The sequence below is a fragment of the Geotrypetes seraphini genome, chromosome 11 (genome assembly GCF_902459505.1).
Source record: "Geotrypetes seraphini chromosome 11, aGeoSer1.1, whole genome shotgun sequence".
NCBI lineage: Eukaryota > Metazoa > Chordata > Amphibia > Gymnophiona > Dermophiidae > Geotrypetes > Geotrypetes seraphini.
The window spans coordinates 131,630,033-131,645,576 of record NC_047094.1 but is presented as its reverse complement, the minus strand read 5'-3'; the positions used below and the strand labels follow the sequence as shown (position 1 = coordinate 131,645,576).

At 43.7% G+C, this 15,544-nt stretch overlaps 1 protein-coding gene across 2 annotated transcripts in view; it reads left to right on the top strand.

The window, feature by feature from the left end:
* The window catches only part of SRC (SRC proto-oncogene, non-receptor tyrosine kinase), a 117,966-nt gene extending 102,739 nt beyond the window's left edge, over positions 1-15,227 (top strand). For both annotated transcript variants that reach the window (XM_033963293.1, XM_033963294.1), the window contains 5 exons: positions 3,035-3,214; positions 4,115-4,191; positions 4,481-4,634; positions 7,493-7,624; positions 12,781-15,227. In XM_033963293.1, the coding sequence (XP_033819184.1) occupies positions 3,035-3,214; positions 4,115-4,191; positions 4,481-4,634; positions 7,493-7,624; positions 12,781-12,989 (752 nt within the window). In that variant the 3' untranslated portion in view covers positions 12,990-15,227. The remainder of the gene's footprint in view (positions 1-3,034; positions 3,215-4,114; positions 4,192-4,480; positions 4,635-7,492; positions 7,625-12,780) is intronic.
* The last annotated feature ends 317 nt before the right edge of the window (positions 15,228-15,544 follow it).

Sequence of the window (15,544 nt, the reverse complement as noted above, 5' to 3'; positions counted from 1 at the left end):
TGCTCGGTGCTCCTGCACACCGGTCAGTAGACCAACGGCTATGGGAACCATCGTCGCTACATTTAGGTCCTCTTGTACTAAGGTGCGCTAACCGATTAGCACGTGCTAAACGCTATCGCATGCAAATTAGGGTTTAGCGTGCGCTAATTGGTTAGCACACCTTAGTAAAAGAGGGGTTAAGTTCTCTTAAACAGTTTTTTTTTTAGCTTAAACATGTCTTAGAAGTTTCTAATAAAACATGAGAAAAATAGATTACTTATCTTAAAGATGACTCGCTCCTCAAAACAGGGGAAGAACCATATTATGTAAGAAAAAGCGGGTTCCTTTCTTCACATGGAGTACAATTGGCTTCGTCTCCTAATGGAACTGCCTCCAAAAAGATCTTTATCGTTGCTGAGCCTAATATTCCAAAAAGACCAGGTGAGTAGTCCAAGTCGTGGAAACTATCAAACCCAACAAACCAAGTTTTTAATGGGCAAAGTGTGCCCAATGTGAAATAGGGTTCGATAAAAATTCCAAAAGTTCTTCAAAAAAGATTTTTCTGCGAAAATAGACAGTCATTCCTCAATCCTCAGGAAAAATCATAGAAACATAAGAGTGTGACGGCAGAAAAGGGCAGGCGGCCCAACAAGTCTGCCCACTCAAGAACCCTCCCTCCTCTAGAATCCATTTTTTTAAGCATTCCTCTGGAGCGACCCCACCAGACGGTCCCATCGTCCCTTGAAGTCGAGCGTGGTACTGGCCTCAACTACCTGACGTGGAAGACCATTCCATCGATCAATTACCCTTTCGGTGAAGAAGTATTTCCTGGTGTCCCCATGAAATCTTCCCCCCCCTGAGCTTTAGCGGGTGCCCTCTTGTCGCCGTGGGACCCATAGGATAAAAGATTTCTTCCTCCACCTCAACACGGCCCGTGACGTATTTGAATGTTTCTATCATGTCTCCCCTTTCTCTGCGCTCTTCTAGAGAATATAAGCGCAGCCTGTTCAGACGTTCTTCATATGGGAGATCCTTGAGTCCTGAAACCATCCTAGTGGCCATTCGCTGAATCGACTCCATTCTCTTCACATCCTTTTGATAATGTGGCCTCCAAAACTGAACACAGTCTCACCATGGATCTGTATAACGGCAGTATAACTTCAGGCTTTCGGCTGATAAAGCTTCTTCTAATGCATCCTAGCATTTGTCTAGCCTTTGCTGACGTTTTCTCCACCTGATTGGCAACTTTCATTTCTTCCCGGATGATTACTCCCAAGTCCCGTTCTGCTGCAGTTCTTGTTAGGTTTTCACCATTCAGGGTGTACATTCTGCATGGATTACCTTACATTTTTTGGCATTAAAATTCAGTTGCCAAGTACTGGACCATTGTTCTAGTAAAATTAGGTCCCGTTCCAAGGTGTCGGGCATGGTTGCGCCGTTAGGTGCTGCCGCGCTGCCCACAACGTTGCATAGTTTAGCGTCATCTGCAAATAAAGTAATTTTGTCTCGAAGTCCCTGAGGCAGATCCCTTACAGAGATATTGACATAGTACTGGGCCTAAGACCGAGCCCTGACTCGGGCCTAGTTTCAAATCTAATCTAATCTAAATCTTAGATTTATATACGGGATCATCCCTAAAGATATAGGGCTCAACTCGGTTTTCAATAAAAAAAATATGTTTACAAAGATGTGTTGATTTTAAGATAGATTATTACGGTAGGAGTTACATTCTAAAAAACATTGAAACGTCATAGTTTTTAAAATTTTATGGAAAACCTGAAAAGAAATACATGATCGTATCTGAACGGGAAGGTCATTCTTTAGTGCAGTCAACAGGAAGGAAAAAGATTGAGCATTCAGTCTTCATTTGGAAATCCACCGAGCAAATAAAGCGTGCCGATCTCCGGGAAACAACCGTCAAAAAATGCCAATGATCTACTCCAAAATTGACCGGTGAGCAAGAGCACTGAGCGCACTAATTTAAAGAAATTAATCATTTAATCATTTAATTTGTAATTCCTATCACAGTTTATTGTTCGTATGATTTATTTGATAAACAAGCAGCACTAATTGAGGGATCAGTTAGCCAAAACTGCTGAATTAAAAATATATTTTCTTTTTTTTTATATATATATCTTTATTGCTTTTCCAAGCTATCAACAGTGCATTTATAATTACATGGACATATAATAAATCCAGATAAAACACTTTCAACTTTCAATAAATCATAAGCATTCATTTTTACCCCTCCCCCCCCCAAATAATTAACTATAGATTCCATCAATAACCTTCCCCCTGTTAACGTCTGTAAAAGGCAAAGAAACCCCCCCTCCCACCCCTTGGATGTGTAAGTTATAATCGTTCAGTTATTACTGATAAAGTTAGTCAATGGACTCCATATTAATTGAAATAACTTAAAATTTCCCCTTTGATCAGTAATCATTTTTTCCATCCTATAACAAAGACCTAGTGAGTGCCACCAAAAATTAAAATTCAAGTGATCAAAGTTCTTCCAATTTGTATGGCTATCCCAGTCATGATTCCTAACAATCTGTTTTTATGTCTATCTATTGGTGGCTCAGGGGATAATAGTGTCCCACAGATTAGTTTCATAAGATAATGGAATCACTGTCTCCATAATCAGATTAATATGTTCCCATATTGATTTCCAAAAGTTGAGTATCAAGGGACAATAGAATAACAGATGATCCAGTGTCCCTATATCAATATGACAGTGCCAGCATCTATTAGATTTTGAACTATCTAACTTTTGCAATCTAACAGGGGTCCAAAAAGATCTATGTAATAAAAATAACCAAGTTTGTCTCATAGATGCCGATGCTATACATCTCATCCTCCAAGTCCAAATCCGTAATTTGAAGTAAGGTAAATCTCATGCCACCTCTCAAAAAGGCCCAGACTTTTGTAGAGTCATTGACCCAGCTGTGGTTGAAATGCTTTAAATGCAAGTAAATATTGATGGTAAAAGTGGGCAAAATCTGGACATCTCTTTGGGTGAGATCTTCATTTCACAAAGTTGTTCTTCTGGCTCCAGGGACATGGAACGGGACTACTAGGGTGGCTATAAAGACCCTGAAGCCAGGGACTATGTCTCCTGAGGCCTTTCTACAGGAAGCCCAAGTGATGAAGAAGCTGCGTCATGAGAAGCTGGTCCAGCTGTATGCCGTGGTGTCGGAGGAGCCCATCTATATCGTCACAGAGTACATGAGTCAAGGTGAGTTCTTGAGGGGGTTGGGCAGTTGTATGTGAAAGACAAACGTGCCTCAGGGAATTCAAAGAATTACGACACATTCTAAAGTCCCCCGTGAAAACCGTAAGGTTTTAAGAAAGGTTTTGAAAATTTCCTGGAGGAAAAGTCTATATAGTCTGTTATTGAGAAAGACATGGGGGAAGCTACTGCTTGCCCTGGATCAGTAGCATGGCATATTGCTACTATTTGGGTTTTGACCAGGTACTAGTGACCTGGATTGGCTACTGGGCTTGATGGACCGTTGGTCTGACCCAGTATGGCTGTTCTTATGCTCTTATGTGTGCCAAATATAGAACAGTGAAGCCATTGTGACATCACTGATGAGGTTGGCTCTGAGACACTGTGGAATGAGGCATTGTGACATCACAATCTCAGCTCTGGAATGTTGCTACTCTTTGGGTTTCTGCCAAGTACTTGGGACCTGGGTTGGCCACTGTTGGAAACAGGACACTGGGCTTGATGGACCTTCGGTCTGTCAACTCTTATATTCTTATGTAGGCCAAGTATAGGAGAATCAAGCCATTGTGACATCACTGCTGAGGTTGGCTCTTAGGCATTGGTGGAATGAGGCATTATGACATCACAATCTCAGCTCTGGAATGTTGCTCTCATTGGGGTTCCAGAATCTTGCTAATCTTTGAGATGCTGGAATGTTGCTAATCTTTGGGTTTTGGCCAGGTACTAGGGACCTGGATTTGCCGGCTTGATGGACTGTCGGTCCGACCCAGTTAGGCTATTCTTATGTTCTTAACCATGGCTGCAGCATTGTAAGACTTCAGCTGGTGGCAGAGGCTCATCTGGACTTGAGGCTCAGTTGTTTGACCGTTCCAAAGTGCTTTAGGTCTATTTTGTTTGCTTTCACAGGCAGCCTGCTGGATTTCCTAAAAGGAGACAAGGGGAAGTATTTACGGTTGCCCCAACTGGTAGACATGTCAGCTCAGGTAATGCTGGTGTTCTGCTCCAATTTTTATTATTCCTTTCTTCTAACTTACCTAGCTTTCCTTAGCCTTTTGTTCCCCTTTGTCTTAAATTGTAGATATTATCATTAGTTCTCTTTTTCCTATTCTTTATTAGTGGGTTTTTTCCCTCTCCCCTTTTGCTGCTAAATTACTGTGAACCACTTTGCTGAGTTTCACGAAGGCATAACCATGTTTTGTGAGAGTGGCCACTGCCCTTCCCCCCCCTCACTCTATGGCAGCATCTGATGGTGGCAGCTTTTTCATGTTACAGATTGCCTCTGGTATGGCGTACGTGGAGCGGATGAATTACGTGCACCGGGATCTCAGAGCGGCAAACATCCTTGTTGGGGAGAACCTTGTTTGCAAGGTGGCAGACTTTGGGTTGGCACGGCTGATAGAAGACAATGAATATACCGCTAGACAAGGTAGGTGAGGGCAACACGGGTATCTCTCTTGCTTGAATGTGACCTATGCAGCTATGTGTGTTGGGGGGCTGGGAGGAGGAGTTTTAAACTTCATTTGGGTTCATTTTGAGAGGTGGTGCTCATCATATGTTTTTAAACACTGGCTGTGGCATTTCTCTGAAAATAAGACAGTGTCTTATATTAATTTGGGATCCAAAAAAACTTACTTTTGGGGATGTCTTATTTTTTCATTGTACAGCAATCATCTCTCCCTTCCTCTCCTCCACCCAATTCTTCCTCTTTCCTTTCTGCCCCCCCCCCTCCTTTGTGCAGCATCTTTCTATCCCTCCCTCCCTCCCATCCCCCTGTGCAGCAAAATCCCACCAATCCTCCCACTGTGAGAATGACATACCTCCATTCCAGGCCTCCTAAAGAAGCAGTGGTGGGGGGTTGCTGAATCGAATCTGATTTTTTTTTTCAGCAAATCAGGCAGCACTAGTGTCAGGGATGGAGTCAGGGGGACATTCGGGAGGGGGAGCTTTGGGGTCGATCTTAACTTGAACTTATTTTTAGGGTAGGACTTATATTAGGAGCTTCTTTAAAAATCATGCTAGGGCTTATTTTCGGGATAGGTCTTATTTTCGGGGGAAACAGGGTATTTATTTATTTAAATTTCTTATAAAACTGCCTATGAGCCCGAAAGCTATTTGGGTGTAATAGTTATTTTTCTGTCCCCAGAAGGTCCACAATTTAAGTTTGTACCTGAGACAGTAGAGCAGGGGTAGGGAACTCTGGTCCTTGAGAGCTGTATTCCAGTCGGGTTTTCAGGATTTCCCCAATGAATATGCATTGAAAGCAGTGCATGCAAATAGATCTCATGCACATTCATTGGGGAAATCCTGAAAACCCGACTGGAATACAGCTCTCGAGGACCGGAGTTCCCTACCCCTGCAATAGAGGGTGGTTGATCGCTCGAATAGGTTATTGAGGCCAGCAGCGTGCCTGATTTTAAGGCCAAATGGGATAGACACGTGGGATCTATTCACAGAGAAAGGTAGGGGAGGGTCATCGGGGTGGGTAGACTAGATGGGCCATGGCCCTTATCTGCCGTCTATTTCTATGTTTCTATGTAAGTGACTTGCTCAAGATTACAAATGGCGGCAGTGGGGTTGAACTGCTCTCGCTCACTGTATCTGTCTTGTCATGGCACCGTAGTTTGCTTGCTTCTTGGCCACGATCAGGAAAGCAGTCGATATAAAATCAAAATGAGCAAATGTATGAACCCAAAGAAATGTATGAACCCAAAGAAATATTGTAGCCAAATAGCCTGTTTGAGCCAGCCTGCCAAAAGATGCAAGACTGGCAAGAAAGAGCGGCTAAAAATAAAATCAGTAGGACTTAAAAATACTCCAAAACCTAACGAGAGACACTCTTAGGAGGGGAACTATCAGTTTGTATAGACCAGCATCTGAGCAGAAGCATAGTAAGGGGAAGCAGACCACCCCGGGCGCTGTCTTGGTGGGGACGCCGGCACCTCTCCACACACCCCTGATTTGTATAAAGCTATTTGCGGAAATTCAGCAGCAGTTTTAAAGGTCAAGCGTCGTGGAAGAGATGTACAACTGTGTATTGTAATGCATGTGCATAAAGTTATTTGTTGATACTCAGCTGCAGAACTGAGCACAGTGCATGAAGCCCCAGTATCCTGTTTTGAGTCCATGACGCATGTGCCTGGCAGGGTCCTAAAAACAGAAAGACTCCGTACTCCCTATTCCCGGGGATGAGCCGTGGATTTTTCCAAGTCTACTTTATGTTTAAAACAATTTTAGTGATGACAACAGAACGATAGAAACTAGAACGGCAGCCCTGAGGTTGTGGGTTCAAACCCCCGCTGCTCCTTGTGACCCTGGGCAAGTCACTTAATCCCCCCCCATTGCCCCAGGGACTTTAGACAGACAGGGGAAAATGCTTGAGTATCTGAATAAATTCATGGAAAGCATTCTGAGCTCCCCTGGGAGAACAGTAATAAATAACGTGAAAAGTTTCAGCCTCTGGTAACCAGAGCTGGTATTGTGACATCATAATGCCTTATTCCACCAATGAGAGCCAACCTCAGCAGTGATGTCACAATGGCTTGATTGTCCTATACTCGGCTCCCTTTTACTACATTTTGATTTCTAGAGTGGCGCAGTGGTTAAAGTTACAGCCTCAGCACCCCGAGGTTGTGGGTTCAAACCCCCGCTGCTCCTTGTGACCTTGGGCAAGTCACTTAATCCCCCCCATTACCCCAGGTACGTTAGATAGATTCTGAGTCCGCCGGGACAGACAGGGAAAAGTGCTTGAGTATCTGAATAAATGCATGTAAACCGTTTTGAGCTCCCCTGGGAGAATGGTAGAGAAAAATAAATAAACTGTTGGCAGGATAGAGGCAAAACCAGGCAGAACAGGAGCATGCATTCCAGGTCATCAAATTTTCCAAAAAGAATGTAATAAACCCCTTCCCTGAACAAAATGTTTATGCGTAAATAGTTGCATTGATGACAACAATATAAAAAGACGCATGGAACAAGAAAGATGGAACGGTACCACAACCGTGTCATCGTATATCTATTTTGTAACCGTCATCCCAACCCCCAGTGTGGATGAAGAAGAAAGAAAGAGGGAAAGCCATGTAAACCAAGCTGCTTAGAATGATATTACAGTAGGTTTACAGTTGGGCTGTGTATGCCTTCCAAGTTTACTTTAATGATGATTTAAGAACTTTTCTTCCAGGAACTTGACCAAACTTTTTTTTTTTTTTTAAACCCACCTACACTAACCACTTGTATCACAATTATACAGTCACTTAGCTCCTGATTTCACTGCCGTTCTTTCTACAGGTGCTAAATTCCCCATTAAGTGGACAGCACCTGAGGCAGCTCTGTATGGAAGGTTTACCATCAAATCTGACGTGTGGTCATTCGGGATACTGCTAACAGAACTGACTACAAAGGGCAGAGTGCCATATCCAGGTAAGACAGCACTTTCTCCCAGGAATGCCCCCATGTATCCGATTTGATTCAAAACTTGGAATAGATTTTTTTTTTTGGCTCTGGTGCCTAATAATTAGAATTTCATGTGATTCATATTATTAACCCTCTCCTAAAGTCACTTCATTGGCTTCCCATCCGTTTCCGAATACAATTCAAACTGACCTACAAATGCACTCGCTCGCCTGCCCCTCATTATCTCTCTTCGCTTATCTCCCCCTATGTTCCCCCCCCTCCACCCAGCGAGCTCCGCTCATCTGGTAAGTCCCTCCTATCTGTGCCCTTTTGCCTTGCTGCACCGTGTGCTTGGAACAAGCTGCCCGAATCCCTACGGCGGGCTCCGTCTCTGGCAGTGTTCAAGGCCCAGTTAAAAGCCCACCTCTTAAACGTTGATGGCTTGGCTCTTGTTGTTTTTTTCTGTGGCTACCTTAATGGCGGTACTTGCGTTTATTGTTCTTGCTCCATGTCATCAACTCCTATGTTTTGTTCATTGATGAAAGTTAGGAAATGGGGGGGGGGGGGGGGCTGTGATCTTGCTTCTCAGGGCTCATGAGTCCATATTTGGGATTGGGGATAATCGTAACATATTAGTCATTTTGTTTGAAAAACCGATGATGATTCTTTATTCTTTGGTCTGTTCAATTTCTGTTTATGTAATGGTTGGCCACATTTATATTGTATTTCTCTTTATTATCATCAATAAAAAAAATGTTTTAATCTAAAAGCCCACCTCTTTGAGAGTGCTTTCGACTCCTAACTCCTCTCACCTTGGGTTCGGCATCCCCAAACCCAATATGTGATGTCTGTCTGTCCAAGTTGGATTGTAAGCTCTTCCAAGCAGGGACCGTCTCTTAAATGTCAAAATGTACAGCGCCGCGTACGCCTTTCAGCGCTATATAAAGAATGACACGGTGGCGGTTTACTCGTGGCTACCGCCTTTAGCCGCAGGTAACCCGCCAGAACGGGGAAAGAAAAAAAGTAGTCGCTACGGGGACAAGGCCATTCACCGCCCCGTGGAGCGGTGAATGGTCTTGTCTCCGCAGTGAGGTATCAAGGATCGCGCGGTCCCCGCAGTCACCGCCCGCCCGTAGCATTTAGCCAGCTCCCTCCCTCCACCTCACCTTAAATTTTGAGTTTTCCGGCTTCCTTTTTTCCGAGCCGCAAGTGTTCAAAAAGCCGTGCACGCGCGGCTGCGCGAGGCAATCAATCTTCTCCTCTGACGCAACTGGAAACAGGAAGTTGCAGGAGAGGAGAAGTTTGATTGCCTCGCGCAGCCACGCGTGCACGGCTTTTTGAACGCTTGCGGCTCGGGAAAAAGGAAGCCGGCAAACTCGGAAGGAATATAAGGTGAGATGGAGGGAGGATGGGGGCTGCTGGACCATTCTTCATTACCTTGCCATACTAATTCCATTCTGTGTTAGGTGCCACGGACTCAGATTCCAGTCCTAGCGACGATGAGTTAAAGATCCCAAAAGAAGCCAACTTCTAAATCCAGTGGTTAGAGCTACACTCCTTGTGACCCTGGGCAAGTCACTTAATCCCTATTGCTTCTGACACAATGGGCAGTTCCAAAGACCATGACTGGCCAATGTTCGGGATTTCAAGCACAAGTTGGATACACACCTTCTTGCAAATCATATTGAGGGATACAGTAATTTCAGGTTTTCATAATAGAGAACCTAAATGGGCCGCCGCGTGAGCGGAGCGCCGGACTTGATGGACCGCGGTCTGATCCGGTGGAAGGCATTTCTTATGTTCTTATGTTGATAGACCCTTAGTCTCCTCTGTTTTTAGTGATCGACAAAGTTCTATGTTTCTATAATCACCCTAATTCTGTTATCATTGGACTAGATATTCAAAATGATTTAAATGGCCAGGACAGGCTCCTGGCTGTTCAAATCATCTGTCCAGGGCTAACCAGGCATTTTCAATCTTCATGTTCAGCCCAAATGGTGTCACACAATTCAGCAAAAATACCCAATGTTGTTCCTCATAATTAAAATATTGCTCATAGAAGGAAAAACATTGGATATTTTTGCAAATGGAAGTTGGAGGGTTAATTCCCTTGAAACAGCCAATTGAGTGAAACATGAATTCATGCTGGGGCACAAGATAGGTTGAATTTGTTTTGAGTTTAAAAGGAAAAATGATCAATGAAGAATACTATAATGCTCTAAGGACAAAGTTTTGAAAGGCTCTGATGACCCAAACAAGGTTCTCTACTTTCTCCAATACATATATAAGCTAATTGTTATGCAGTGCCAGACTGCAAGCTGTTTTCTTATGCAGTTGATACAGTCTTTTCATGCTTGTTCTAGTCCAGGCTGATTGTGTTAGATTCTAAGGGGGAATGTTATCGACATGGGCTACTGTTAAGAAGTGATATTGGAAACTAGGTCACATTGCATAAAATGAGACCTGTGCTAAAATAGTTAGTGGTAAAATAACATGAGTTGCCATACGGAACAGGTCCATCAAGCCCATTGTCCTGTTCCCAAAAACTCGGTAAGATCCCAAAAGAGTAAAACCGATTGTATGCTGTTTATCCTAGTAATAATCAGTGCATTTCCCAAAGTCCATCTAAATATTGGCTTATGGACTTTTTTAAGGAAATTATCCACACTATTTTAAACCCTGCTAAGCTAACTGCTTTCACCACATTCACTGGCAATGAATTCCAGAGTTTAATTGCATATTAAACCCTGGATTCTCTAACCAGCACCCATGTTGGCAGTTGCCTTAAAAGCAGCTGCAGATCGTGTGCCAATCACACAATAGTGCCAGTTAGAGAATAGCACCTCAAGTGCCTACGTAGACACAATTCACACAAAGAAAAGCGCCAGAAATATACGGTAGGTTCAGAAACCTCTGGCCTACATTTCTGGCACCTATCTTTGCCTACAACAGTCCACAGTCCACAGTCTGGCAGAGGAATCCCTGATCAGCTGAGCCAGCAGGATTCCCCAAAACCGTGGCTTTGGGAAATCCTGCCAGCTCAGGTGATTGGGGATTCCCTTGCTGCGATTAGCTGAACCAACAGAGCAAACACCAATTCCTCTCTCTCTCTCACCCACCTACCGACTGATTCCTTCCAAGCAGTGGCGTAGCGAGGGTGAGAGGTGCCCGGATTGGTGATGTCCCTCCTCCGCCCTCTTCTCCACCCCGCCCCTGCTGCATGCGTGAACACCCCCATCCCTACCCCGTACCTCTTTTGACTTTACTGTTTCGTTGTGGGTATTCTTCCCTCTTTAGCAGAACTGGTTTATCATTTTAAAATCATGTGTGGCACCAATGGCAAGAAAATATAATGATAAAACAGCAACTAATTTTGCCTATTTTTATATTAAAAAAAAGTATTACATTTGAAATGTATATCACCCAGTCCATAAGGTGAATGTCCATATTGCTGTCTGTTGTTCTGCTGAGCACTGGCATTGAAACAGCAAAATGCATTTATTGCATACTTGTCCTCTGTCGGAAACATTATGGTGGTATATTAGTTGTGTTGATAAAAATTTATAAACAAAGCCCTGCCAGCTGAACATCTCTTTCTCTAGTTCAGCAGCAGGAACTTTGATTTATAAGAACGGAATAAGTTAAATATTAGAGTACTAAGGCTTATATGGGTGCTGCGGGGACGATGGCAGGGGCGGTGAAAGGGATGGCGGTGACGGTGACGGGGCGGTGAAGGGAACGGCGGTGACGGGGCGGTGCAGAGGATGGTGGGCCGGGGACGGGGCGGTGACGGGGACAGATTTTTTCCCCGTGTCATTCTCTAGCGCTATATAAGTGATAAATAGTAATTCTTCTGGTGGTGTCTAATTTTTAAAGCCTTTGATGTCTCCTTCAGTCTTACCTCCATCTTTCTCTGCTAAAGTAAGGATTCAATCCCTAGCAGAAAACAATTGGAAATCCCAGAGCCTGTGATTAAATATTTCACATAACTCTTTTAATTCCTGCAAATGTAAGTGCAGTGTTTTCATTCTTACAGGCACACCGAGGCATCCTCACGTGACACCCCATCTTAGAGCTCTGTATTTGGCTGCCTGTATAGTTTTCTATCAAATTTAAGATCTTACTTTTGATGTAGAGTGCAGGACATCATCTACATAGGGTTTCCAGAAGTCCGGGTTTTAAAAAACTTCCTCAAAATCACGTTGGGCAGGAGGGCATCTGCGGATGACGCTGCGTTCCCTCATATCTTAAAGCTCTGCTAGGTAGAGAATGGCATGAAGACAAATTTTTCCCTGTCCCCGCGGGAACTCATTTTCCCAGTGAGTTCTTTTCCTGTTCCTGCCCCGTTCCTGCAAGCTCCGTCCTCATCTGCACAAGCCTCAAACACTTGAAAATCCTAAGTAGCAACATCCTGGAGCTCAGATTGTGATGTCATAATGCCTCATCCCACCAATGCCTAAGCTCCGCCCTCATCTGCACAAGCTTCAAACGCTTTAAAATCCTAAGTAGCAACATTCTAGAACTCAGATTGTGATGTCATAATGCCTCATTCCACCAATGCCTAAACTCCGTCCTCATCTGCACAAGCCTCAAACACTTTAAAATCCTAAGTAGGAACATTCTAGAGCTCAGATTGTGATGTCATAATGCCTCATTCCACCAATGCCTAAGCTCCGTCCTCATCTGCACAAGCCTCAAACATTTTAACATCATAAGTAGCAACATTCTAGAGCTCAGATTGTGATGTCATAATGCCTCATTCCACCAATGCCTAAGCTCCGTCCTCATCTTCACAAGCTTCAAACACTTTAAAATAAGAACATAAGAAACGCCTTCACCGTATCAGACCCTAGGTCCATCTAGTCCGGCGACCCGCACACGCGGAGGCCAAGCTAGGTGCTCCCTGATGGAGACCTTGATTACCCATATCCCTCAATGTGATTTGCAAGAAGGTATGCATCCAACTTGCGCTTGAATCCCAAAATGGTAGTGTTCAAGGCATGTGTAATTACGGCAGAGCTTACAGGAATGGGACAGGGACGGGGAATTGAGTTCTTTAGTCAGTAAATATTATAATCTAACTTATTTTCTATTAATGTCAGTTACAAAATGTTACTTGTCTAATTGGCTCAGGTCCAGGCTCACATTGGCTATTCACTATTTCTGTCATCATTAATTTGCAGGAATGGTAAACCGAGAAGTACTGGACCAAGTGGAGCGCGGTTACAGGATGCCTTGCCCTCCGGAATGTCCCGAATCATTGCATGACCTCATGTGCCAGTGTTGGCGGAAAGATCCCGAGGAACGCCCCACCTTTGAGTACTTACAAGCCTTCTTGGAAGACTATTTTACAGCCACAGAACCACAGTATCAACCTGGAGAGAATTTATAGACCCTCCCCCCAAGGGCAATTTTCAGTGCCAAAGACTTTCTCTTCAGTGTATGTATTAGCGGGCGTTGACAAGGAGCTCCTCTTGGGATGCAAAATTTTGGGTGGAGAGTGGACTGGGCCATTTCACGAACTGTGGCACTCTTTGAAATGTCCGAGTTACTCTCTCACACTATTTACTGTTTTTATTAGTAATTATTTTGATTTATAAAGCATCACAATTATTTCCTTTTTATTTTGGAACAATTTTCTTTGCTAGCTCTTGCAAAAGTGAGCCCAAAGTGGTCCATTCCCCACCAGCAGTAGCAGTTGAAACGAGGAATGATTTCTTCCCTTCCATTTTGAAGGCTGTCTTGACCTTTGAGAACATTCTGGCGACCTTCTAAGTAGATGGTGGTGCGGCTTAGATCGTTTACTTAGATTAAGTCCAGGACTGCAAAGAGCCAGAAAAAATACAGATGACTTTCTTCACAGCTTGATCCAAATTACTCATCCATTGTTCGTCCATCTGAAGAGGACAGCTTTCAATCTGGGATCTTACAAGCATATGGGCTGCAACCCTTCATATTGCTGTTGCCTTCATGGGCAGGGACCCTTTTATAAAACAGTTGTGTGCTGTCTGCCCTCATATCTGTTGAATGACAGTGAACAGTCACGTATCAGTCGCTATGTGATGCCATTCTGAAGTCCTGCGTTTCAAGCATAGGTCTCTGGAATAGTGCTGCTGTACCAAATGATAATCTGTTTGGAAAATACCCCTCATTGAGTTATGGGTCCAAGGCATGCGGCAGCCTAGAGGGTGTTGTTGACCTGGCTGAGAATGACATATAGGCTCAGACCATGTGATTGGAGGGAGGGAATTCTGAATCTTATTTGTATTCAATGAAACCTCCCTCTTAATCTACCATTTCTGGTTCATGATTGCACAACAGGCTGTGATGTGTGTTTCAGATGTACGAATAATGACGTTCAGCCTGAATTCTAGTCTTCCAATATTGCCTCCCTCCACCCCAAGGACACTGCATCATGTTTTTGAATGGTACGATGGGAAGTGAATTACATTTGAGATGCTAATAACCTTATGCTGGCTAAGTAGGCAATCATTAGTACCAAAGCCCTCTGCCCCTGTCTTCCGGCAATATTCCACGAGCACATGGTGGGGTGCGAGTTACCTTCTAAGATGGAGAAGCAGGAGTAACTTTGTCCGTCAAGATGCAAGCATATTCAAGCGAAGACTTTTTCAGGAGCACGTTGGAGTGGATTTTCTAAACTCAAAAACTTCTTACGGTTGGGTAACCTTTTTCTAAGACGGTACTCCCACAACAAAGCATCCTGTGCCCACAGGGAGCTGCCGCAAGTTCACTTTTCAGTTGATTTGTCCAAGAGTAGGAAAGCAATGTGTGTTAAAATCAACGGGAGGTGTCTTGGAGCGTGGGACGGTCGGTACAAAGATATGTCTAATGTAGCATTTTCATTAGAGGACTTATTCTCTCCACTAACCACCTCTTGCTGGTTCTGCTCCTTTGTCACACCCATCTCTAGGGGGGGGGATGGAAAATCCACAAGGAGCAGGATGTTGGATGAAGCAGCTGTTCTAGTTTTGCAAAGCTGCTGTAGGCGAGGCAGTGTTTAGGATTGGAGTGGAAGCCACAGATTGTCTTTTCTGTCAGAATCACTACTGGGGGTGGGAAAGCTTGTTGTTTTGCTTCTCTTGAGAACCTCTTCGTTCCTGGAGAATATAGCAAGAGAGGCGGGTGGCGGGGGAGATTACAAAATTTTCCCCAATTGTGTGCGATATTTTATTTTTATTCCCTTTCAATACCACAGCATTCCACTGCACTTTATTAAGGTTAGAATTTCACAAGCAAGTTAAGGCAGAAGGAAAGCAAATTTTTGGGTAGATGGACAGTCTTTTAGGTGTAATAAATATCTTTCCTTGTTGTACGAGAAGGAATACTAGTTTGAGAATGTAAAGTAAGGCGGCAAGTTAATTCCATAGAAAAATAATTTTGCAGCCGTCATGCAAATTGGTGGAGGTAGAACTTGAAACTGTCTACTTTGCCCTGAAGTCTTCCCCAGATTGGGGGGGGGGGGAGAGACCATTTTACTGCTGTGGTTCTGCTATTCCTGGTGCGTTACGAGATCTTGAACATTTTTAAATATTTTATGTTAATATTACTAACGTATGCCAGAGGATGTTTCTAGCTTGAAAATAAATTAATAATTGAAAAAAAGACATGTTGACATGCCACAAAGCGGTGGAATTGCGCCTTTTCAGATCTTTTTTTGTGTGTGTGCGTGTGTGTCAAAAGTATAAAAGTGAATTTGTCAGCAACCACGAACCAGGTTATAGCAAACAGAATTTAAAAAAAAAAAATTCCTATCACTGAAACAAACCTGGTTGTTAGATATTATTTGGGGGGAAAAAACTCCCCCACCCAGACTCTGCAGCTTCTCCATCTGGTGCATGTACAGGTCCAGTTAGCAGCAACTGCTAGGTCAAGCTTGTCAAACCCTTTTCTCTCGGGGGCCACATTTTATATTTTTGGGAGGGTCAA